The following is a 27,279-nucleotide window of genomic DNA, read 5'->3' on the forward strand; positions in this document are numbered from 1 at the left end:
TGTAAGCTCACAAGCATAAAAAAATATTTAACCTTTTAAACAAAATCCTAGAAGTTTTAAACAAAAAAAGGTGGCTACAAACCATAAGATAGTAGTAAATTTTATTAAAATATGATTTCTTCAAATAAGAAAATCTTATTACATCTTTACTCTTCAAATAAATTTTTTCCTCAGATATTTGATTATTTATTCACAGAACTTCTTCCCTACCTCCTCAGATATTGATTGCTATAACTGGGTGGGGATGATGGGGATCTATGACTTCAGTGGCAACATTCTCAAATATATGTGAATCTTACCAGTATTACACCATCAAAGCAGCCCTACCTTCCACCAAGCAGCCTCTGTTGGCTGGCCGTTTTCTCAAGGCTGGACATGATGAAGAATCATTGGGAGTTGTTGAAGAAGTCATTCACTCTTCTTTACTTCTAGTAAAATGACTTCAATAAAATGACATTCACAGCTATTCAAATCTTTTTACCAAGGCTTTAGAAATTCATGACATCTATATAGTTGGCCAGGCAGGAAATTATAATAGCAAAAAATACATTTTCTCCTCAAAATTTGGTATAGGCTCTGTTGGAGATGAGGAAATATAAATAACATAGGAGGAAAATATGTAAGTAAACAACATTGTTTCTTTTAACGAATGTGTTTGTTATCAGAAAAGATGTCTTAAGTTATGTAGCCTTTCTGGCTATGAAAGAGGTTATTTTATTGCAGGAGTTGATTAGGGAAACAAAAGGAAGAAGAATATGCTAGCAATCTTTTGGATTAAATTATAAATAAAAACTACACTGACTTAAAGTACAAGTAAATTCCATAAGACTATTGAAAATACCATATAAAAATACATATTTATTTTAAAATAGGCATTTTCATGGTAAAACTATTTACTTCAAAATTGCATCCATCTATATTTTAGTACACATTTTCAGTGAGTTTTGAAACTTGTTAGAACATAAATACATTTCAATACTTTTCCTCAAGATAATCTATAATGGACAAAACATTTCACAATAATTCAATAACCATGCTTTTCAAATTCATAATATTTTTAACAGAAATGCATAGGATAGCACTTTAAAAACTTACCTATTGAGTCCCAGTATACAAGGTTCATCTTCCTAAGGGGCTTCAGAATGTTCATTAAATGACTCCAGAACTAGAGGAAGAAAAACTACTGCTCAGTACTGCTCCCCAAAGCTTTGCTCAAATTAATAGGTATTGCATTAAAGCTTTACAACTCAGTGGTCTGTAGCTAACAAGCAGTTCCAAGCAGCTTTTTTTTTTTTTTTTTCCGAGTGAACCAAAGACTTTATTTCTTAAAAACAGGTAACACCAAAGTACTATGTGGTATCCATATTCATTGCAAAAAAATAATTACTGGAATTTTCAAAACATCAAACGGATAAGGCAAATCAATGGTTACGACTCTCATTTTCAACCGATATACAGATTTTCGTTCAAGGTCTAAGTTTTCTTGCTACATAATATCATTCACATGAAATCCCTGTGCCAATTTATTATCAAAACGGGGCTCCTGAAAGTCAAGCCTGGCTTTGTCTTGATTTCCAAGACGATGCAGCCACCAACCTAGACCTCTGGCTTGCTGCTTGAGTCCTGGCCCTGATGACAAACTCTTGCCTTACAGACCTAATGGGCTTGGCTCTTAGGTTCTGTAATTGCAGACTTCATTAGCACACATACTAACTTTAATTTTTAAATTTTTTTTTTTTTTAAGTCCAAGCAGCTTTTTAACCCATGCCAGAAAATTAAAAAAAAAAAAAAAAATTCACGAAAGGGATACAGCTATGCACTTAGGATAATACTTCCTTACATGCTCTGCTGGCCCTAGTTGGCTCCCCCAGTGCCCTTGAATGGAACTCTGTGATTGTCCCTACACACAGAGAGGAAGGATATTTTCCCAGCTGTTAAAAATTATGAGGGTCATTCCTCCAGAAGTTGTAAGTGCCACTCTTTAAATACTAGCCAGAGAACTGGAACCAGTGGATATTTTAGCAGATTTTATAGTATTGTTCCACAATGTATCCTATATAAATGTTTGTACAATGAAATATGTCATTTGATAAAGCATGAATGAAAAATAAATTGATTTTTGAAAACTACATATTTAGGTTGAAGTGGCATTTTCCTTGGCATGCATTGTCTTACGGAATGATTCGTTTCAAAAAGACTTACATGAAAATGAAGGATTTGAGTATGCTGATGTTCTTTATCTTCTTCACTCAACAGATAAGGTAATACTTTTACAAAATATTCAAGCTCATTTAGAAGAAAATGGTTTTTAGACCACGTTGTCAAATTATCATCAAGTCTTCTTCATGGCAATATTCAAATGTAGTATTTAAGAAAAGAAATGTAGAAGATCTCTTTATACGTCATTAGTTCAAAATGATGTGATAATACAGCTTCATAGTTTTCAGAGTTGTCACATTTCATCTTTGAAGTGCAGCAATTTTAATGCTTGGTGATGAGCCAAAAAAAAAAAAAAACCAAATCTCTTCTATTCTGGATTAAACTGAGGTTTCTTTTAAATGTTTATTCTCAATTTCTGTTGTCCCATTGTCAATGATTTTGTGGACTGTCACTGGTCCACAGGCCACACTTTCAATAGCATTACCCTAGAAAAACAGGACCCAATGTCTACAGTGCATTTAGCCATCAGTAAGTGTCTCTCTCGGTTCTCAGAGATTTTAGAAAGACAAAGGAGAGTTGGGGGTGGAAGTGAGATTGAAGTTGTGTTATTTTTTTTTTTTTTAAATATCACATTTTACTGCGGTACACAAAAAGAAGTACTGCTATAAAGTTATGGGAAATATTAATAATAGGGTGAGGAAACTAAATTAATGTCTGATTCTCTAAGCCACCTTACCCTCTACTCTGTTCCCCCCCGCCCCACATTTCACTTCCATACCCTGTTCCTCATGTACACTCTTCTCCCTTTTCTTCTACTACACATTCCACTCTAAAGCATTCTCCCTTCCCTCCCAGTCTGCTACCACCTGTTTCTCCCTCTGGACCCTACACTTGGCTCATAATAAATATATCCTTGTGCATCAGTTCTACAGATATAGTGGATCTTAGAGAACTAGGTGTAAGGATAAACCAAAGGACTGATCTAGTCTTGGCCAAAATTTTTAATTCTAAGAATCATCACAATGTGGAGTTAAAATTTTCTAGGGTTTCTTATACTATATTAAGTTTCTCTTAAACCTACTTGCCCCATGGTACTCTGAGGGCTTTGGAGAAAGTACTGAACTAATGTGGTCCTTAATTAAACCTATAGTGGGAGATGTCAGATTACACAGACCTGTAGCAGAAATTAGTGGGGAGGGAGAGATGTTCAGTAACTAAATAGGTCACTTGGATGAATAGCTACCTTATGGATAATGACAGGAGTGCAATAAAGATTAAGTCGCTTAACCCAGATTCTTAAAACTCCTACCACATTGATCTTGTTTACATGGAGATCAAATAATTATGTGTTAATTTTAAAATTATAATTTAGTTCTTCTCATGCTATAAAACTAGAATAATATGTGAAATAGACCAATGAAAATGATTTTCAAAGGCACATAAAATTAGTCTTAGTATTTTAGTTACTGTTAGTCTACTCTTTTTGAATTAATTATATGATCTAATTAATTATAAATGTACTTTTGAATAGATGCCAGTGAGCATAAATAACAGGCACTCTTCTCCCATTCACAAAGTGAAAATAGGCAACCAATGGGTATAACTACCTCAGTAGGTAGGTAAATGAAAGGATATATGAAGTAAAGAGTGTAAGACAGTTGATATTCAGGAAAAAAAGTATGGAAAAATATCTGTCATCACGGATTAAGTTTCAGTCCTCTGGACTGGGAATAGCCAACTTGGTATTATCCTGCTTCTGATACTGGCATGGTGGAGTAGTCAAGCTGTGGGATTCATTTTGAAACATAACCAGGCACTTTAAATTATTTATTGTAGACTTCCACAGGGATAACGTAGGAGCAAAACCTACATGGAAAAGAAGTGGAAATGGTTCAAGTCCTAGCTTACTTCTCTCACTTCCCTCTATTGGACCTTGATACCCAACGCATGCCCCTTTGGCTCATTTCTCATTGCCTTTCTTTCCTACTTGACTCCAGGTTCTATTCTGCTATCTGTTATTAATCTACCCTTTGTCCATGACTGAGACCTAGTTCCTTATTCCTTTGACTATACCTAATACCCTCTTGCCTATAGCTGGCTGACTACTTTGTGTATGTGTATGTAATTTTATTATGGAAAATTTCAAATATATATAGAATAAGAGAGTAGCATAATGAACTTAAATATCCCCATGACCCAGCTTCAGCAATTATTAACTCATACCCAATCTTATTTCATCTATATATCCACTCACTCATTCACTCCCCCATATTATTTTTTAAGCAAATCTCAAGCATCATATCATTTTATCTATATTTCAATATGTGCATATAACATTTTAATATAATGGTTAATGTGGCAGAGGAAAATTTACTAAGACTAATGAGTTCTCTCTGTATGTGTACTACACTGTTCAAATAGCATAGTAATAATTTTAATGTAATTATTAATAATTTTATTTTTAATATTAAAAGTAAAATTTAGTAGATTTTATCTCTTGGGTCTTTCTGAAAGATCTATCATACTTACACAGCTTTGGCAAGCAGACTAAGGGAGAAATTGGCTTTTGCTGTTTGCCCAGCCTCAGAATATTAAAATATGATTTTTTCAGGCTTAGCAAGTGAAAAAATATGATTATCAAAAAGTAAATTACTGTCTCCTGTTCCTCCTTAGAATACAGTACAATAGAATTTTATAAGTGAGCTTATTTTTAGAGATGATAATAGACAATCCCACAATGCATGGATGCAATATATAGCATGCTATACAAAGGAAGTTTTGATTTATCAACTCTACTTTGAAATGTTGAAAATATGTTGAAACAAAAAGTTGATGGTTAATAAAATTATTGCATTTCCTCTTACCATTTAGGTATTCATGTGCATAATCAGTAATCTAAAATTGTCTTTGAAAATTAAAATGTTTTCTCTTTTCTTCTATCTGCCATTATAACCTAGTCTCTATTGTATCTGTTCAATAACAGGCTGCGGTAACTCTCTGTTACCTGTTTTCCCCGATAATGACATATTTTACTCCCCCAGTGATAAGAATACAATATATTTTAATGGGCACTGATTCAAAGTCTATTATGTTGAATAACATGATAAATGAAGTAAGTTAAAGATAATGATGTTTCTATTTCTAGGATATTTGCTTAAGAGCAGGCTATGCATTAACTCTTTTTGCCTTCAATAATCGCTTTCAACAATATTTAATATTGGAAAGGGGAACAATGACCATATCTATTTTTGAACCTTTCCTTGAGTCAACAGTTGAAACTGAGAAGGCAATGGCAGCATTTCAGGTATAAAATCAGAGGTTAACGATTCAAATTAATATGTCATTTTAGTGATAACTTGAAAGTTTGAAAAATTGGAGGGGGGTCCAGAAAAATGTTTACTGATTTTTAAAAATTTAGTACTTTGCACACTAGCCCCTCCGACCTCATAAAAACTCCATTATCGATGAGGATTTCTTCATTTATATAGAATTTTGCAAGTTATAAGGCACTTTTGCCTTTACACCTCATCTGATGCTTTTAACAGTCCTGTGAGGTTGATAGGGAGGTAGTAGTATTTTTATCACGCCCACATTATAAAGAAATAGGTAGAGAAACACATTAGCATCTAAGACAGGTTTTCTAACTGCAGATCTTTAGCTGATCACACTGATTCTTCATCCCTATAATAACTACATGTATCTGGGTTCTTCTCAGTCTTATTCTCCCTTCATTTTCTATCCTGTGCCCTTTAGAAGAAGAAGTTTCTATGAACCCACATTTCTAGGATGCAAAGAAGTTGCAAACATTATAGGAAGAATAATATGGCCTACTATGGTCATTGCTATGACCAGATAGGAACAAGTACTCTAACTCCTCCCACCACCCCGTGCTGCTTCTGTTGAATCCCACCTAAAAACCCACCTTGATCCTCCTAAGAAATATTAAAAAAAAAAAATCATAAAAGCTTAATTAGAAAAGCTGAGTAGAAAATGTTCAATGATTCTATGCTTTTTTTGTTTGTTTGTTTTTAGATTATTGTATTAGCTAAAGTCATTATAGATGTGGACCATATTACTTTGTTTGCAAGAGGTGTTACTATTTTAGTTGACAGTCTGTATTCAGTTCAGACTTCTACGATTGTCTTGACAGGTAAGAAATGACTAGAAGCTAATTGTAGCCACATAAAACTATTTTCAAAAAGTTTTTCTGTAATCTAAGCAACAATAAAATAATACACCTGATACCCTGTCACACAGTTTGAAGAATGAACGTGTATTTATCTATATGGAACTCCATGGTAAGTCTCCATTGGAACAATGGGCCTCTACTCTGCACCGGAATAGGAGCAGAGTAACTCTGAACCCACACATTTTTGCTTTTCCTTAGCACTTTTTCAAACTCCTAATTACTTTTTCCAGGATATAAAATGAGAATTCAGCTATGAACTACCAACAACAAAATTTACACCCTGATTTATAATAGTAGTGGCAGATTTACGTTGATATACCTCTGTCTGGTTTCCTTTTGTCCAAGTGTGCACATTTTGCTAATATTTAAGAGTTCTCTACATCACTATGCAACATACCAAAGCAAAATGGCCCAAGAGTTCTTGATACATTTAATACTAATTGTGTAACTGCATCTACTCTAGACCTAACCTACCAGGTTACACATAATAGGTAATCAATAATATTTAGGCCAGGTGCAGTGACTCACACTTACAATCCTAGCACTTTGGGAGCCTAGGCAGAAGGATTGCTTGAGCCCAGGAGTTCCAAGACCAGCCTTAGCAACATAGTGTGACTCTGTTTCTACAAAAAATAGAAAAATTAGGTAGATGTGGTGGTGTGTACCTGTAGTCCCAGCTACTCAGGAGGCTGAGGCTGGAGGATCGCTTGAGCCGAGCAGTTCGAGGTTGCAGTGAACTATGATGACACTACTGTACTCTAGCTTGGGCAACAGAGCAAGACCTTGTCCCCCCTCCTCAAAATAACAATACTCAATTGAACATGACATAGCACTCTCAAAGTGACATAAAATAGTGTCAGAATGACAGTCATATGCAGTAACTACTGACAAAATAAATAAATAAGGTACTTGGGGTTTTTTTTTTCTAACTAAAATGGATCATCAAAGGAAACTTCACTTGCTGCCCTAGAATTATATTTTTATGGAGTATAATTTGCACGCTAAGTAAGAAAAAATGAAGCAAGTGAAAACTTTCTGATGGAAACTAGGTAGAAAAAAATGTTTAAGTTATTAAATATATTTTCATGGAAATAACATTATTCAGTGTCATAGTAATTCTATGATTCCAAAAAACAATTGTAGGGGGTTTAAATTTTACTCCACAAGCTATTGTGTTAAAGAAATGTCACATTATACTAGCTTTCAAATATTAAATTAATTTCCACAGGTTGGGGGAGAATTGAATCTTAAAAATGACTAGACTTTCTCTGTACTTCATCACCAGAGTCATAGGCATGTCTGGGGTATCTCAGGTAAAGCCTGACATTCAGGCCTTAGGTATATTGTGAAATAACTGATGTGCTCAGTATCCAAGTCAACATGGTTCCCACAAGAGGCTCCAAAGGCACAGAAGCTTTGCAAGACTGGGATTTCTGTTGCCAAGTGGTCCCGTTTTCCACTTAGGTTGTGGGGAGTTAGCTACGCTCCCAGCAAAAAATCGGGTCCCTTAGGTAGGGGTTGTCACAAAGGATAAGAAAATAAGAGAAAATGGAAAATAATAGAAATAAAATAATACACAGAGACAAAGGTATAGTTTTATAGATTTATAAAGATAAAAGGCAAAGCGGGGGTACTCAAGGGTCCTTACGATATCCCCATCAATCGCAAGGCCCTGAGTGAAGTTTTACATGGGTATTTATAGGTACAGTGATCGGTTGCCAGGGGTAACAGGTTTACATAATAACAGGTAGTTCTTTTTAGGTTGAAAGTATTTCAAAAAGCTTCTATAGATCCTTAACTAATTCTGGTTACAAAATCTTTCAAATACAAATTTCTAAGTTCTAAAATAAAGCTATCACTTAACAGAAGGGTTAAACAGAGATATAGTGGCTCCGTATTTCTTTATCTAGTAATTGCAAATGGAGACAGGTGGTCAGAAGTCAAGCAGGAACTGTCCCTTAGGCTTATTGTTTTTAGCCACAGGTGTCTGTCTGTCCAGCGGGCTTTGATCAGCTCTCATCCTGTGGCTCCTTGCAGACCTGCTTTGTCATTCAAAACAAGCCAGAACCTCAGGTCTGAGACTGCAGCAAAGCAGCTGCCACTGACCTTTGAGGTGCCCTCCTGAGGTGAAGCAGCTTTTGATATGCAAACTAACAGGTTCACGTATTCCTTCAGGGCAAAGCCCTGCAAAACTCCTGAGACCATTTCTGTCTCTAATATAGTAATATTAATTTATGGAGCAACATTAGGTATTCTCCAAAGTTCCTGCTTCTACTCCTTTGAGAACTATAAACCTTAGTTTTCTTCTCAGTTTTAGATTTTCTGCTTCGTCCATTTGTTTCCCATTTTTAACTTCCCATCTTCAAAGGCATCTTTTTAACTTTAAATAGAGCTTACCTTCAGACAATTTTTGCTTTAGACAATATAATCCAGTCTTCCCCATTCTGAGGCAATAAACACAAAGAATTTCTTGGCTTACAATGGAGGCCAGGAAAAAATACAAGGAGAACAAAACTCAGTTCATATATCAATGAAGTATCCACACACAAATATAAAAACATTTATATCTTTAAACATGGATATGAATGAAATAGCATTAAGTTGGTATCTGCACATTTGTTTTAATTACTGGGACATTTTATTATTTTTAATCCCAAAACATTTCTTTTTATGATAAGAAATTCAATGATTTTAAACTTCAATAAGTAATACATTGCTTCATTTTAAAATGCCATTAAGCTCTTAAAGCCATTTTGAAGTGGAAAATTCCACTGACAAGTCTCCACCCCTGCTATCTCCCCTAACAGCTGTCACTCTTGCCTCTGTAAACTGCTTTCAGGCACCAAGGTGGCTCAAGACCCTGCCCCCACTAAAGATAACCTCATTGTAACTGTGCCCGACTCCCTCCCTGAGCAAAATGTATAAAAGACTGCTACGTTCTTTGTTCACGGCTCAGAATTTGGTGGCGAGTCCCCTCTGAGCACACCGGCGTAACATAACCTGTTTTGCTATACTTCCGTGTGCCTCTCGGTCTATTCCCCGTCAATTCTGCTGGAGCAATTTGAACTGCAAAAAGAACATATTAAATTTTCTTATGGTAATTCAATCATTATAGGTCATAGTCATTTTTTTAAAAAAACTCTGAAAACCTTAAAATATATTCTGAAGCCATGGGAGGAATAAAATCTCTAATTTTCAAATTTTCCACTCTTACATAAACTCATATAACTTTTACTGTTCGTGACAGAAAACCATAATTTTGAGGGAAGTTTACATATACATGCCTTTTCTCAGTGCTGCTTCATTAACAGAGATGTTTTGTGGTGCAGACCTTTTCTAATGCTATGTACAAACAAATCAGTTTATATCAGTTAAATAACACAAGCATTTTTCTTGTTTAATTTATAGGGAATTTAATAGCTAGCTTGGCTCAATCTAGAAATGGTATTCCAGAAGCATTTACCACATTACGAATAATCCAACGTCTCTGCTACCATTTGTACTCCGGAATAGAAGAGGTAAAAACAAAATTCTAAAGTTGGATACATTAAAAATATAATCTGCCTCTCTCTCACTCTGTGGGCTAATTTCTCTACTGATTGGCTATGTTATATAGCTCATGTTACTAACTTAAAATTTGATGATTTTTCTAGTACCAATTAGTGGTATCTGCTATCCAAAATTCTGATTCCCATAAAAAGTGTACCTTTGTTTGAACTCTAAGACAAAATTAGGATTTTAATTACAAAAACAGTATAAACCAATTGTAATTAAATATTTAAAAAGAAGTATCTGTTCAAATTAGTCTCTGAATTAAAAAATAAAAACCCTATGGAGTAACAGCCATCTTAATGCTGGAATTAAGATTCAATCTACAATTTGTACATTGACAATACAGAAATTTATAATTAAAATGTTTATACTTTATCTAACAAACACTGGTGACTTTGTGATCTCACCAAATTATTTCTATAATTTGGAATGAATGAAAGTAGAATCCACACGATAGTTTTCCTTATCTGCCAAGCAGGGTTAGAAGTGAGCTGTGTGAAAGAAGCCATGCTGGCCACAGCAGTGGTTTGCCTCTGAGTGTTCCCCCACTTTTTTCCCCTAAGGTGTAAAGCAGTGTTAATCCAACTTTAGGAGTCGCCTGGGGGGCTTGTTAGATTGCTCAGCCCCATTCCCAGAGTTTCTGATCCAATACATCTCAGCTGGGCCCTGGAATTTGCATTTTTAACAAGTTTCCAACAGCTGACCTCAGGTCCAGGATTTTCAAGGGCATAATGAGAAGCCAGATGCCAATGTAAAGACCAGTATGTTAACTTTCTGGTCCCCTGCATGGGCCTGCCTGGTTTTTGTTTGTTCTATGAAATTTTTTATGCTACCAACTATCAGATTCCCTAACAACTACCCAGCAGTATATTTTAATTAATCATATGAACAACCTCTAATTACTTCAGGGTGACAGGCAAAGGGTACTTCCTTCAAAGAAAGCACTACTTTAGAGTCCTGTGGCCTGATAGTTGTGTTTCTTTTATTGTTTTTACCAGTGGAAAACTGAATTGCTTTCCTAAGTGGCTATTTTTAGCCTACTTGTCTCTTTCCTGGTTTCCTATTACAATCACCTGAGCGGTTTTGGAAAATTCCCTATGCCAGGCTATACCCCAAAATAATTAAACAATAGTTTCTAGGGTAAGAACCCAGGCATAATTGTTAAAGTTATCCAGGTGATTCCAATGTACAACCAAGGTTGCGTTCCACTGCCTTAGTTCAAACTCAAAGGTTCTTACTCTGGCTGCATATTAGAATCAACTGTCACATTTTAAAAAAAAAATACAAATGCCCCGATTTTCTACCAAGAGATTTTGAATTAGTTGGTGTTTTTTTTTTTTTTTTTTAACACTCTCAATGATTCTAAAATGCAGTTAAGATTGAGAACAACCACTAGCAATCGATGGCAGTTGACAGCCCTCTAAAAATATGACTATGCTTCTATCCATAGATTCCCATCAGTTTACATACATATCTACGGAGACTTTCCTGTGAAGTAGTTAATTAGAGCACTGGGTTAGACATTTTAAGAACAAAGCATATTAATTAAGAAAGAATTGTTTTTTTCTTTTAGGTTCGAGCAGCTTGCTCCTGCGCTCTTGGCTACCTAACTTACAATGCAAATGCTTTCCGCATCCTATTAAAGGAATGCAGGAATAAACCTAATCAGTTCCTTCGTTTAACAAATAATATCAGCAGAGATGCAAGTATTAACCCAGCATTTTTAAAGGAATTTCAAATGCAACGAACAGTGGGACTTCCTTCCTTAAGGTATTGTTCCTATATTTAAAGTTGCAGCAGTGAAATAATTGATAGAGGAAATTTTAAGGAAGTTTAAGAAAGATCAAACAATGAGAACTATCTTTGATATGAATTTATCTCTTGTATACTGCAGGATAAACTTCATTCTCAATGTCCACTGCCAAAGCCTGTTTTAATTTCACCTCAGCACCAGTCTTGTAGGTGCAGACAAGAACACAACTACCTGGCCAGAATTATTCACACTTTAGAAAAGTTTTTGGGAGTCTTGTTGCCTCCACATCTGATCCAGGAAGCCATTTTTTAGTAGACTAGGGGTACATTTGAGAGTTCTGAGACAAAAGCAACACCAACATGACTTTAGCATCAAATGGGTCTTCTGGACTTGATCCAAAGCAAGATTAAATTCCTAGGGTGGAAAATCAGACCCAGTGGTTGGAGTTACGGTGAAGTTTGCCAGGCATTTACTCAGAGGATTTTGCCTCAATGTTGCAGTTTCATCATGAACCTAAGTCTCTGAAAAAAGGGAGGAGAGGAGAATCTCTTTACTGTGGACATATTTTCTCTTTTTCTGTAGACGTAGGTGAATTACAAGTCTTCTTTGCAAGTGGTGATATTCATATAGGAAATAGAACTACTCAAGATATATTATTAACTGGATGATAATGGAATAAGACCCAGTAGTGTATCATGTTTACATAAAACAATTTTAAGTACAGAGAATAAGTACATCTTTAGAGTCACTTTAATAATTCTTTGAAAAATCAAAAATCCAAAACTGATTTACCTAATTTTATATAATAAGCCAGGGAACCTAAATTATAATTGTTATAATTGGCAATGTTAAGTATTTTTTCATTGGCTCAAAAAATTAATTTAGGATAAATAATGTAAGTAGCATTTTACATAGTCACTAGCCCATATGGCAACTTTGTGGGAATTAGAAAAATATGTCCCTTTTTCAGAACTATTTTCTTCAAAACCCAGCCGAAGTGTCTCTTCTTCCATAAAGCTTCCCCTGTTCATTTCAAGCAGATTTAATGGTCCAAATGTTTGAAGTGAATGAGTGACTAAATATAAAATACCTGCAGGTAGCATGCATAGTTAATACAGGTAACATATATAAATTAGGCCATCAGGCATTGAACATGGTACCTGGAATAAGTCTTCATATATTTTGTCACATATTTTTTCTAGGTGAACTATATCCTCGTTTATTTTATTAGTTGATAAAAATGTTTTCCTTTTAGTCTGGAGAAGAATGGAGGACCATCCATAATTCCTGTCTTTAAAAAAGGTAATATATTTTTTTTTTATTTCTGTGGTCACTTCTAGCACTGACACTTTATAATTCTTTGTTCCATCTCTAAAAATTCAAAATGTAGAGGCTATCAAAAAAAAGGTTTAACTGTAAACATTTCTTTCATATATACTCAAATATCTTCCTATTTACAAGCCCATGTTAATCATTTCTTTTAAGGTCTTCCCTACTAATATCACTTGACAGAGATCCCTCTTTGCTTTTTCTCAAGCTATGAGCATAGAAATGTCATTATTTAAACAAAACATAAGTATGACTTAAATAATGGTCTTGCTATTGTTTCTTGTACAATTTGTCTACCTATAACTTCTTAGGGCAAAGACTACATTTTTTACATTGATACTCCGTACAGTTTTGTACATATTTGGTACATGATATTTGAGTGGACTAGGTCTGCAGAGATCAGGGTCCAGATCTTATAATATTACTTATTCCTTCCTATTAGACATATAATGGGGAATAAAATAACTTATTAATTTCATGCATATGCTTAGTGCTTGTTGATACATGCTTAGGGTAGGATCCAAATCAGTCTTACTTGGTATGTTATCAAAATCAAGGATAGAACCATTCAGAAATCAAGATCAGTTTGCCGGGGTCACAAACAGACAGGGAGAGAATAGAGAGTCATTAAAAGGAGAGGAAAGAACTTCACTTATTCAGGGAACACCTGAGGGAAGTTAATTATATGTGGAGGCTATATTTCTGAATATCATGGATAGAAGAATATCCATTTTTTTGTATAGCTTCTTTCATGTAAGTAATTTATATCAAAGAATAAACTCAGTCTCACTCTTCTTCACTTAAATACTGGTTTCTAAACAACAATCTGTGTACCAGTAATGGTCTGATAAGGTTTTTGCAGATTTGTGGTAACATAAGAAAAATTAAGGACAATGTAGTGAGTTTGTGATAAAATTAATTTCATTAAATGTGAAGTCCATCATTTTGAGATAATGCCCTTTACAATTTATTTTGGTGTTAAAATATCCTTTATTTTACAAAAGGATGTTTAAAGTAGTTAGCATTTGTTCTTTTATTAGCACATAATAAAAAGTTAGCAAATCATATAGTGGTCCCTATAAATTTTTGGTCTCTGACAAAAGTCTGGAAGCTACTGATCTGTTCTCTTAGTATGTTTTCATTGTGCAAAGAAAATAAGGCCAGGTGCGGTGGCTCACGCCTGTAATCCTAGCACTCTGGGAGGCCGAGGCGGGTGGATAGCTCAAGGTCAGGAGTTCAAGAAAAGCCTGAGCAAGAGCGAGACCCCATCTCTACCAAAAAATAAGAAATGATCTGGACAACTAAAAATATATATATAGAAAAAATTAGCTGGGCATGGTGGCACATGCTTGTAGTCCCAGCTACTTGGGAGGCTGAGGCAGAAGGATTGCTTGAGCCCAGGAGTTTGAGGTTGCTGTGAGCTAGGCTGACGCCACGGCACTCACTCTAGCCAGGGCAACAAAGCGAGACTCTGTCTAAAAAAAAAAAAAAAAATAATAGAGGCTGGGCACAGTGGTTCATGCTGGTAATCCTAACACTCTGGGAGGCTGAGGCTAGAGGATCTCTGAGAGGTCAGGAGTTCGAGACCAGCCTGAGCAAGACCGAGACCCCCGTCTCTACTAAAAATAGAAAAATTAGCTGGGCACAGTGGCATGTGCCTGTAGTCCCAGCTTCTTGGGAAGCTGAGGCAGGAGGATTGCTTGAACCCAGGAATTTTGAGGTTGTAAGGTTGTAGTGGGCTATGAGGATGCCACTGCACTCTAGCCAGGGCAAAAGAGTGAAACTCTACCTCGGAAAAAAAAAAAAAGAAAAGAAAAGAAAATAGAACTATACAGAACTGGAAGTAATGAGACTATACCTAGAGCTCTTAGGCTTAAGAGATATTTAATTGCAGCTCTTTAATTTTTAGGGAAAGAACACCGAAGAAAATCAAAATCTAAAATTCAACCAAGAGATTCTTTGACTTTAATACCTCCTATAACTAACTTCATGGGACTCTTCAAAGCAACAAAAAAGACCAAGGTTTCCCATAATATTTTTTCTTTTTCATCTGCAATTACATCGGATATCATAAATGTATCAAGACCAAGAATAGTGTCTTTGAATCAACTTGGGAAGCATGTACAGAAAGCCAACCCAGAACCTGCTGAAGGCTAATAAAAGCATTTTAGTCCTGAGCAATCTTTTAAAATTTTATTTTAATTATAGTAAAATATACATAACTGAGCAATCTTTTTGAATGGAAGGTCTTGATATTGATACTAAATAGATTTTCCTTTGTATATCTATTAGAATTTAATATCAGGTCAGAGTTATGGTTTCAAAAAAAAAGTAGGATTTCTGTAATACAATGTCTACACTTAAACTTACTAAAATTTATCAGCTGACATGTGTGGTATAACTAGTGTGTGTTTGTGTGTGTGTGTATCTCAAGAGTTAGAAACATTTTTAAGTTGGTAAGCTGAGCTAAAGTAGTCTGATTCAAAGTGGCCCACATGTTAACACTCACTGTAATACTTCAAGATATTTAATAATAAATATTACAGATGCACCAGGCTTCCAAAACCTGAACTGTGCATCCTTATTTAAAAATAAAATCTGAAATCATTGCCCATCAAAGTACATAAGTATGGCTAAAAGATGTGGCTACCAGTATTCATCCCTTTCTCTTTCCCTTTTCCCTTTCCTCATCTGTTTCCCCTTCCCTTCCCTCCTTCTTTCTTTCCTGCCTTCTTCTCTTTCTTTCTATTTATCTATTTATTATTTTAGAGATAGGGTCTTGCTATGTTGCCCAGGGTAATCTCAAACTCCAGCCTCAAGTGATCTCCTGCCTCAGCCTCCCAAGTGGCTGGGGTTACCAGGCCTGAGCCACTACACCTAGCCTTCCATATTCATAGAGAATGTCTTTGGTTCACAGCTGGACGGATAATATTCTTTGTGGCTTAGAATCATATGATTGATGTCTTTGCTCAAAGAACGCTGTTTCCAATATGTGCCAAGTTTTTGTGTATGTCTGCTTTTCCTAGTGTACAGCTGCAGAGAGATGTTATACAAAAGCAAGCTAGGTTTCTGTGTTCTTTAAAGCCCTGCTTTTTCTTCATCCACTTTGCTCAATTGCCTCCATACAGTCCGAAGGTCTTGCTATAATCCATTCTCTACCTGGACTGCAGTAAGCATTGAACATACATATTAATTAACAGTTATTCTTCCCAACATACCTTAACACAACAGTAATGACGGTGATGATGGTAACTACATGTTCTTAGGACTTTCTGTCAGTCCATAGCCTGTGTTCTTAACCACTGCAAAGTAAGAATTCTCTTTAACTTTCAAATTTAATTCTAAATTATCTTAATTCCTTTGAGTCACAACTTTCTGATGGATGGACTAAAATATAGAAAATACAAAGGGAAAATGGCATATTTTATACTAGGAAGGGACAAATAATTCAAATGATGAGAAATTATGTCACTTATTCAGTACCATTAAGGATGAGAATTCATATTAATGGAAATATTAATATTAAGCTTCTGAAAATGTAAAAACCCTCAAGATACAGAGGATTTCAACAATTTACCTGCCTCCTAGTGTATTTTAAGATAACTTTGGCACGTATGTTCACCAATTTAGAGTTCAATGTTCTCCCTTACTTTTCTTTTCCCTGTTTCTCTCTCTCTCCCTTCCCTTCCTTCTTTCCTTTTCCCTACCTTATGGTTAAATAAATACTGAAAGGCCTAGGTATGGAAGGCTTCTAGAACTTGCCCATTTTCTTTATCTGTAGGTTCCCTTATTTATATCATGAACTCAATTTTGACATGTGTGATTATAAAACCTGGAACGAGTTTTACACTTTGAAATTTTAAAAACTTAGATCATAGCTATCCCTATTTTATAATATTTGTAATAGTGGGGAAAATTTTGATAAATTTTCTTCCATAGTTTATATGTACTCTCATTATAAAAGCCACAGGAAATAATTACACTTCTCTGCGAATTCAGATTCACAGATACAGAATGCAAATCCAAATGTAAAATGTGAATTCACAATCTAATATTAATAGTTTCTTTTAAATGATATGTACTAACCAATTCTATCAAATCTATATAGCAATTTCACATTAAAAATGCAAAGCTGGCCAGGCATGGTGGCTCACGTCTGTAATCCTAGCATTCTGGGAGGACAAGGTAAGAGGATCACTTGAGCTCAGGAGTTAGAGACCAGCCTGAGCAAGAGTGAGACCCTGTCTCTACTAAAAATAGAAAAATTAGCCAGGCATCATGGTGCACACCTGTAGTCCCAGCTACTCAGGAGGCTGAGGCAGGAGGATCACTTGAGCCCTGGAGTTGGAGGTTGCAGTCAGCTATGATGATGCCACTACACTCTACTCAGGGTCATAGAACAAGACTGTCTCAAAAAAAATGCAAAGCTTTATAAATATTGACTATTTCCATATATTCCCTCATATACAATTCTATTTTCTATTTCTAGGATAAAATGGATGATCATAAAATAATACTCTACAATCCTAAAAAAGAATTACCTATGAAACTTCCCAAAAGGGAAATCACCTTAAGGTAGAATTAAAATAGGAAATGTTTCCCATTCTATATTTTTATTCTTAACCCCAAGTTTCTCAATAATGCAAGTCACTGATTATAAAGTTAACACCCTGGTCCAATATAGATGATGTAATATAAACCTTTACTGGTAAAATCTCTCAAGGATATTAAACAGTCAGTAGCATTGTCATTATATTCACAGGACAGTACATTCAGTTATTTTAATCTAGGCAGAAATAAAGTGATAAACTTATGATATCTGCAATATAAACTTTCAGATTAAAAAAAAATTTTCCAAAAAACTCCCTACTTTTTCATCTCATTTATGTTCATCTGATTAAATACAACTTATAATGTATGTGAATGTATGTGGTAAACTAAAGAGTACAATACATATTTGAGGGATTATTCATATCAAATTTTTTAAATCTCAGATGGACTTTAAAAAATATATAGACATCCCATTTATTCCAGAGAGGATACCTAATAACATAAATTTAAAAATGAATAACATATATTTTGTTATAGAAAGTCACCTTTTGTTTCAATTTGGAATTCTCTGGTTTGATACAACATTGATCTGGCTACCTTTCTAAAATTGCTCTCTCATTACAGAAGTCAGGCTCCTGTTTCATTAGGAGTCAAAAAATAGCTTCTCCTATCCTGATTTGAGAAAGAGGAGAAAGATCTAGGCCTGTAAGATATGGGGCCAGTATTCAGCAGAATAACTGTACTTCTTCCAAGGTTTTTCTTTCCAGCCGCCAGCATCAGTTCATCCTTTCCCCACAAAATATTTTACTTTGGTTTTTGATAATAAAAAAACTATGCTCCCTTGTAAGACTATAACATATTATAGTATCTCAGAATGCAGGTGGCAGGTTAAACATCAAACATAAGCAGAGGAATAACAAAAGACAGTCTTGATGAATAATTAGTACTATATATCTTCCACAATTTGATACACAAAAAATCAAAACTCAATTTTAACATTAATACTACCTTTAGGGATTTTTTTGAAAAGCAAAAATCATATCTTCATTTTTAATCGTGGTACTTTTATGGCAGCTTCTCCAACTTCTTTTGATATATCTACTCCAAGAGGACATCTGCATCACAATTGGACAAATCATATTATTTCAAATATTTGCTTCATTATCCGTCACTAGTTCCACAGACTATTTGCTTAGAATTCTGACAAACGGTGTAAATATCTAATCCATAATTTATCATATGTGGTGACAATTCTTAAATATATACAAATATAGTGGGACCTCAGGCCAGGATAATGAAAGCTAGTTTCATTAATAAGAAATCTAAATTTTGAGATGTTTTTGAAAGAAATAGTTCTACTGCTCTCAAATACTATAAATAAGTTTAAAACTTAAAATGAAATAAAAAATAACAAAAAAATGTCCTATAATTTTCTGTAAAGCTAAAAACATTCTTACCACACAGCTAAAGTCAAACCTGTGTCCATTCACATCTTAGAAATTTCCCAGGCTTCTATAGGTCTTCTTGAGGTTTCAAAAGCTAGCTTGTCCCTTTCCTACTTTCCTTCACCATTACTGGCCAGATAGATCATAGCTCCTACCTTCTTTTTCTGTTCCTCCTCAGTAAATAATTTTTGCTTCAGATTTCTGCTTTTCTACCTTATTGCCCAAGATAAGGCTTCGACTGAACTCTAACCTGGGAAAAGCTATCATTCAGCCTCAACACTGCCACAAGTTGGCACAACTGGATCAGATGATATATACTCTATTTGAAGCTAGGCTATCAACGGGATTCCTTCTGACATTACTGACTCAACTCTGTTCGTTCATGATCAGCATTAATAGTCTGTGGTTCATGTAGCAAAAGTGTGTAGTTACAGACTATAATGCTGACAAGTTTTAAAACATCCAGTGAAATAATGTTCAAAATAGAATTATGTTAGATTATGAAACACAATTGTCCTTTAGTATTCCAGAATTAATTTAGACCAGAACTTGATAGTAAATTGAAAAACTGTGCTATTCCGTGAAACTTTGATCTGGGAGAGGAAATAAGGCTTGCAGGAAACAGCTATCTTTTGGCCAATTCTCAGGGAGCATAATCACAACCCACTCTCACAGCTGAATGCTTTCTGCATGTTTTCCTTAAACTTCCCAGCATACCAGCTGGTCCTGGGATCTTCTTGACATTGCAAAAGTCCAGGCTGTAGACATGGTTTCTACTCTGGTCCCAGAGGATGGAATTCATCACCCCCTACCGGTAACCTCTTTCTAACTCACTTATGATTTGTCAAAATTAATTTGATACTGTAGCAAAAATATTTCTTACAAGGTATCAACCTCAGCTAGGTTCATGAAAGAAATTAATGTAACTTTCCTACAAGTATCACCACAATGTCAATGAAAACCTCATATATAAAAGCAAAATCCAGGTTTTGACTTTTATAATGTAACTTGCATAAAGATCATGAATGGTAACACGTACTTTGGTTCATAGCGGATGCCTTCTACGTTGTGTAAAATGCCCAAGCCAGCACGTAATCTTTCAATACCATTCCTAAATAAGAATCATTACAATAAAATCAATAGCTTCAAGATTTAAAGGAGGAAGAAGATTTAGTATGATAAAATGGCAATTAATATTTACACAATTATGAGTGAAACACATAAATCCTGTGGCTTACCATGCAATCATAATGCCATTATCAGTGCACAGTCTGGGAGGAGGACACAACAAAGTGCACTGTGTTGCGTTTGTTACAATTTCCAGAGCTTTGCGGATATATAAGTTACTTGCAACACCTCCAGATACAACCTGAAGGAATTGATAAGATCAAAGTCAACAACCATCACATGTGGATATGAACCAAGTTATTCACTGAATCTGGGGGAAAACATCAGCATTATACAATAATAAACTATCACATTTTGAGGTCAGTAATAGGCAAGTGATATATCTAATAAAAATTTAGAGAAGAAAAAATCACTAACAATTTTATTATCAACATACAATTACTACTAGCATTTTTGTATATTTTGTTCCAACCTTTTTTCTAAATATTTAATATAATTACAATCACAGTATTTTAGAAACTTTTTTTTCTTTTTTGTAGAGACGAGGTCTTGCTATGTTGCCCAGGATGGTCTCGAACTCCTGGCCTCGAGCAATCCTCCCACCTCAGTCTCCCAAAGTGCTGGGATTACAGGAGTGAGGCACCACACCTGGCCTAGAACCTGCAGTTTTTACTTACAAGTATTTGTTCATTTTACTACATAACTCTTTAAAAACTATTGTCTTTAATATTCATGTAAAATTCTATTTTGTGAATTATCATTTAAACATTTTCCCACTTAAAATTTTCAAAAGAATAAAGCTTAAGATACAGTTAAACAGGAAGTTTATCAAGGCCTTTAAGCACAATTAAAAGGATTTCATCAAAGGATGAAGGAAATCCACCTACTTTTCTAAAGATAGTAATAGTTATTACATTTGGTTTCTTTATTGTTAAACCCTCTATTAAATTCAACAAGAAGATGTGGTCTTGGACTTTTTTGCCACACAAGCTGTACAGATGTCCTATAAAGCTGCCACACCTGTATAAGAAATGGCTGTTAGTCTTTTCTATTCTGCATGATTTCATATTGTCATGGCTAGAATATGGCATAAAGACCTGTTCATCCTAAACACAAGGTCAGTTACTGTTTTAGGGGAAAATTAACATACTACAAAGTGTTACTATAAAATGAGATGATAAAACTTACCAGTACTGCATTACTTTGAGGTAACAAGTTTCTCTGCTTGCAAAACAGAATAGCTCGATGCGTTCTTTTTGCAAGGTGGCATGCTGTTGTGTGCTGTACTGCAGCAGCAATGTCTGCAGCTGAACATAGGATTTGCCCTTTCTCAATACCTGCAGAAATGAGCAGGCACTTTTAGGCACAATCCAGGAATATTTATCTGTCCAACTTTACTAATTAGAAATATACCTTCTTCTTTTTCCTTTTGCATTATTGTTTTATCAATAGCATGCTGAAGTCCAGAAAAAGAAAAATCACAATTTTTAGCACGTTGCATGGGAGGTTTGATATCAAAATGAAATCTATTTCCTTGCTTGGCCAAATGTTCTATAGCTTTCCCACCACTCATGGTAGAGCATTCTGGATGTCTTATTAAAGAAAGTCTTCTTGCTACCTATCAAAACCAAAAATATGTTTTAAAACAAGTTATAAAATTACACACTCTGAAACCATAAGATACAAAGGAAATAAATCGAAATATTACTAAAAAAACCACCCTGAATGAATAAAACATGCTATACTTTGACAAATATGGACTATAGCTGATACCAGTCAAGCAGACAACCCTGCTCCTTATGATGACCTGATCAATAGTGGCCAACGCTGCCCCCACATCTACTTTTGCTCTTCTATTGGGATTGGAAATAGGTTTGAAGTTGATGATGACTGCCTAATGATAAACTTCAAAAATAAGAATCCGCTCCATTCTTCCTTGCTATCATTTCACTATTGGAAGCTGTATATTTTTTTTAATATGGCAGTAGGCTCTGTAGTATTCAAAAAGGAATCTACTTGTCTGTGATGTCAGCAACTGTGCACTTTAATCATAGAACCTTGTGCATCTTTAATGTCCTTATGTTAATCTTAATACATCCTCTTAACTTACATTTTTGTAGTACATTACAGTTTACGAAGCATTTTCTTTCACATATATTGTTTGACTAAATACATAACTGCATTTGCCAACTATTTGAGCCTTTATATATTGATGTAAACCTCTTACTATTTATTATGAAAGGGTAAGAAAGAATTATAAAATTGTATACTACTCTTTTCATTTTTTCTAACCATAAATTTGTTCAGTCTAATAAGATATTCAGAAATATTAAGATGAATGGTAGTAGCACATCTATTGCTATTTAACTGAAACAGACATCATAATAAACAAACAATGGAGAAATTAATTCTTAAATTACCTTGTCAAGCATGTCACCTGGTGCTATGTCCAAAGACTTTCCAAGAAGCAGAAAATCTGAAACTCCTCGAACTAATGCCAATAGACAGTGACCTCCAGAAATCAAAAGAACTAAAAAAGGAAATTCTACGTTATTGGTCAACCTAATAGTAAGTGCATGAGCCTCCATATGATGTATGGGTATGAATGGCTTTTTTAACTGGTCTACCAGCTGTAAGCTAAATGTTAAGCCTACTCCTAGGCTTAAAGCAAGTCCTGGTTTTATGGTAGTTGCAATTGCTGAGAGTTCACTTGGAGAGATTCTACTGACAGAAAGAGCTTCTTGCACTATTCGTTGAATATTTTCTCTGTGAAGCTGTTGAGCGACTGGAGGAATAATCCCACCTGTTCTGAAAGAAGTAAAAAGACATCTTTTTATAATTTTAAGACTGTAAAAACAAAGTAAGAAAAATAACATGTTACAGCTGAAGACATTTTCAAATTAATCATTATATAGCTGAAAATAATTAAGTCAAGCATTTTCAAATCATGTGCCTTATAATATAGCACACTATAACTCAATATGCAGTGATTAAGCGGGTAATGTTTCTGACTTTTCAAATTCATGCACAACAAACTCCCATGGATTTGTTTGTTGACGAATGAAATCACCAAAATAATTTACAAAGTACTTTAAAGAAGTCTTGAAGAAGGGAAGGACGGGATAAAATTGTATTTTAGGAAAATTAATCTCCCTACAGACAGGGAGATTTTTAAAGAGATTATTGCAAAGGTATTTGTTTAAAGTGATTATAGCTTTAAGTGATTGTGGGAATGGAAAGAAGGGACAGAGGAGCCTTGAAAACTGTAGTAACTAATTAACTGGATATAAGGGGACAGGGGAACTAAAACATCAAAGATGATCCAGATATTCAGTTGGAATAATGGGGAGAAAAGAAAATACTAACAGAGAGCAACAAGAAGACACTTTTATAAAGAAGAGTTTATTTTTAAACACTGCACTTAAACTCACAGCAGGACAGTACATAGCTTGCAATCCTGAAATAAAGTTTGGGAATCTGGTGCTCAGAGTTGGTAATTTGGACTTTTGGTCCATGTAGGACAGTAGATGGACACTCCAAATGTAAAGAGTAAAGAATTAGGAGGCAAATTTGCTAGCATGTGACTAATACACGATCTGAAAAGCAGAGCAATATAGGATCTGCAAAATACACTGCTAGTCTCAAAAAGTCATCTTCGAATATTTGATGTTGCAAGATCTGCTAATTCTACACACAGAAATAAAAATCCTCAGTAGGTGCATTCAATGAATATTTGCTTAATAGTTAAAATACATTTTGTTTCAGGCAATGAGGGGATTATAAAAGAAACGATCTTATTTCAACACATCCATATTGTAATACAATTTTCCTTAATTCTTCAAAGCTACTTTTTCTCTTATATTCCTCATCTCTGTTAGTGGCTTCAAATAACCTCATAATCACTTGGGTTTCAAGGTTCATCTCTACATCCTTTTTCTCACTCTACATTTATCATCACTCCCATTGCCACTGTCAAGTTTAAAAAGTCCTCATTATCTCAGTCTATTCAATGATCTTCTAATTGTACTTCCCTAGCTACATCCTTTGATCCTTGCAGTCCATCCTATGTTGTGTTGCCAGAGAATACTCAAAAGCTTTGGTACCCAAACCCTGGACCATGGACCAGCACCGGTCCCTGGCCTGTTAGGAACCAGGCCACACAGCAGGAGGTGAGCGGCGGGCAGGCCAGTGAAGCTTCATTTGTATTTATAGCCACCCCCCATTGCTCACATAACCACATAAACTCTGCCTCCTGTAAGATCAGCAGCAGCATTAGATTCTCATAGGAGCGTGAACCCTACTGTAAACTGTGCATCCAAAGGATCTAGGTTGTGTGCTCCTCATGAGAATGTGATGCCTGATGATCTCAGGTGGAGCTGAGACGGTGATGCTAGCCCTGGGGAGTGGCTGCAAATGTAGATTACCAGTAGCAGAGAGGTTTGACTGCAGAGACCACAATAAATCAATTGCTTGCAGACTCATATCAAAACCCTATCAATGAGTGGCAAGTGACAATTAAGCTACAACAGGTGGCAGACTTTATAGTGGCAAGCGAGCATCTTCAGTTGTAAAGCTACATCTGGTGGCAGGCTTTATAGTGGCAAGTAAGTTGATGTACTTAGTTGTGCAGCTGCATCTGGTAGCAGGCTTTAATTAAATTAAATTTGTATCTTATCCATTTATTTATGTAACCTGCCTGGTGGTCCTCTGCAAACATCTGAGTTTATAATCCTCAGACCAGTCTATGCCTTAATACAACAGTGTTTTATTCTTTACTTGAGTATCAACACAAGTTATATGTATAAATGTGAATAGGATTTTTTCTCAGTGATTAACACAGTTTTCCTAGGACTTCAGTTGAGACTATTAAACATAAAAGTGGAGAAAAGAAGAAAAAGCATTACTGAAGGAAAATCATCAAGAAATATTGAAGCTGGGATAAGCTTAGTTTCTTTTTGGCAACAGGATTAGCTAAGGTTGGGATGTTATTGTGAAGAGCCTTAAAAGCCAGGATGAGGTGTTTGACATTTCCCGTAGCAGTTATTAGAAGCTTTTGCACAAAGGAATAAGAAATTAGCTCCTGAAAATTAACTTTTATATATGCTAAATACAGAGGAATTATTTCATTTTACTTTTTCCAAAAAAAGTAAAAACAACTAAGAGAATGTCTACTCACTTTAAATGAACTTCAGTTTGGGAATGCATGGCTTCTCCCAATACATTTCCGGTTTCATCCACCACAGCAGCTGCTGTATCATCGCAACTGGTTTCAATTCCCAATACTAGTTTATGAAGAAATAGTGTTCCAGGATAAATATTAAAACTTCTTAAAAATTCATAAACTTTCCTTTTTGGTGGTTTAGAAAAAACTCCTGCTGTCTTATTCAATATTAGCATACTTACTCTATAGATAATTTCTGGAAAAGAATTACAGAAACAAACATTATTTTGAACTGACTTTAGCCATTAACCCATTCAGTTGAGCAAAATTCTGAAAGCTTGGTTTATACTTCAATACACAGTTTTACAGAATTATAGAAAAGTTTGTAAAAGTTACCAAAATTTTGTAAAGGCTGTAGCAACGTGGGAACATACATAATAGTATAAATGAATATAATGCTCTTCAAGGGGGGAAACAGACATCAGACATACATTTTTTTAGTATTATTACTTTAATGCCATTCTCACAAAACTATTTATTATGATTTATAAAACAGCTAATATTACAGTACAATAGTTGCATGGACAGTCCTCTGAAAAGTGCTATTTATTTTTTGATAGCTAAAATTAAGACAAAATGTATTTTTAAAAAATCAAAGGCAAATGGAACAGATAAAAACATAGTTAATACATTACATTTCCTAAAAACATCTTTCAATATAAAATTTAATCATTTGGTTCAAAACCAAGAGTTCACATAGACGCCCCCTCCCTCCGTGGCAAAATAGTCCTCCATGAAACGGGCCGACCAGCGAAGTTTCCATCCGTATTTACAGCCGCTCCCCATCCCGGGCATCACTGCCTGAGTTCCGCCTCCCCGCACCCACCACCCCCTCCTCCGCGGAAAAATTGTCCTCCAGGAAACCAGTCCCTCGTGCCAAAAAGCTTGGGAACCGCTCGCTGCTCGAATCTATCCATTCTAAAACTCTCTGATGTTAACGCAGGTCCTTTCTCTACCACACTAATGGACATCAGGGGTTCAAAACAAGAGCAAATAACATTGGAATTGGGACAAAGCGAGTCCAGGGTAGAGATGAGCGACCCATTTACAGAGGGCAGCTGCGGGGCACACAGCTGCGGGGCAGCCTAGGCACACACACCCTAGAGAAATTAGATTTGCATTAACTAAAACTGAGCAAGGCAGACTGTGCTAAGCACGTCCCTTTCGGTCCAAGAAGGGGAAAGAGGTGAGCAATTTCACCCACCTTCCTCGCGAACGACAGTTAACTAGTACTCGTCTCCGTTCCCTAGCAAAGACGGACAAGTGCTCTTCCTCCAGCATTGGAAAGCCCGAACCTAGCACCCCGGAAGTGATGTCATCAGCACTGTGTCAAGTGCCCCTACTGCAGGGTCGGCTGCTATTAGCCCAGAGGGCGGCATTTTTAATAAAGAAAAGCTTAAAGGTGTCTTTGCTCCAGACGCAATGTGTGCGCTCATGCATTTCTCCCAGATTTGTAGGTTAACAAGACTTCTAACAAGGTCACGCAGCTAGTGACTCATCCAGCGGAGTCCGCTTACAGGTTTGACTACACAGATTTAAATTCCAAACACTACGCTACATTTAAAAAAAAGGCTTTTTGCCTTTGGCTAGAATTTGGTTGCCACTGTGAGAAAAAGATTTAAATTCCAAACACTACGCTACATTTAAAAAAAAGGTTTTTTGCCTTTGGCTAGAATTTGGTTGCCACTGCGAGAAAAGGATGGAGTAGATTATGCGTCATTCCATTTTATGGGAACTATCACCAAATCTAAAGATGTGGGCTGAGATACCTAACACTTTCATCAGAGAAATACGGTGGAAACTAGCGACGCCCTTAACAATCGGTACCAGGGTTCCCAAAGAACGGAAGTGCTTCCTGTCGGAGAGTCTAAACAGTTACTCCCGCTTCACTAAGAGTAAACTGGGGCTGGCTTATTTTCGCAATACAAAAAAAAAAGGAAGCCATGGTAAA

The 27,279-nt window shown here is 35.5% G+C and overlaps 2 protein-coding genes across 2 annotated transcripts in view; one reads left to right on the forward strand and one right to left on the reverse strand.

The window, feature by feature from the left end:
* The window catches only part of ANKAR (ankyrin and armadillo repeat containing), a 77,449-nt gene extending 62,295 nt beyond the window's left edge, over positions 1 to 15,154 (forward strand). Inside the window, exons 17-23 of the mRNA XM_012663644.1 lie at positions 2,139 to 2,261; positions 5,306 to 5,464; positions 6,193 to 6,310; positions 9,758 to 9,867; positions 11,475 to 11,671; positions 12,910 to 12,956; positions 14,893 to 15,154. Of these exons, the coding sequence (XP_012519098.1) occupies positions 2,139 to 2,261; positions 5,306 to 5,464; positions 6,193 to 6,310; positions 9,758 to 9,867; positions 11,475 to 11,671; positions 12,910 to 12,956; positions 14,893 to 15,140 (1,002 nt within the window). The 3' untranslated portion in view covers positions 15,141 to 15,154. The remainder of the gene's footprint in view (positions 1 to 2,138; positions 2,262 to 5,305; positions 5,465 to 6,192; positions 6,311 to 9,757; positions 9,868 to 11,474; positions 11,672 to 12,909; positions 12,957 to 14,892) is intronic.
* A 3,408-nt stretch (positions 15,155 to 18,562) lies between these two features.
* OSGEPL1 (O-sialoglycoprotein endopeptidase-like 1) lies at positions 18,563 to 26,564 on the reverse strand. Its single transcript, XM_012663646.1, has 8 exons — positions 26,533 to 26,564; positions 25,284 to 25,524; positions 22,528 to 22,915; positions 21,521 to 21,725; positions 21,296 to 21,444; positions 20,218 to 20,348; positions 20,019 to 20,090; positions 18,563 to 18,649 (listed from the first exon to the last, which is right to left on the reverse strand). Exons 2-8 carry the CDS (start codon positions 25,502 to 25,504, stop codon positions 18,571 to 18,573), a joined length of 1,245 nt encoding a protein of 414 aa, XP_012519100.1. The 5' UTR covers positions 25,505 to 25,524; positions 26,533 to 26,564; the 3' UTR covers positions 18,563 to 18,570.
* Positions 26,565 to 27,279: the final 715 nt, after the last annotated feature.

This window comes from Propithecus coquereli, unplaced genomic scaffold, assembly GCF_000956105.1.
Source record: "Propithecus coquereli isolate 6110/MARCELLA unplaced genomic scaffold, Pcoq_1.0 Scaffold82, whole genome shotgun sequence".
In the NCBI taxonomy this organism is placed as follows: Eukaryota; Metazoa; Chordata; class Mammalia; order Primates; family Indriidae; genus Propithecus; species Propithecus coquereli.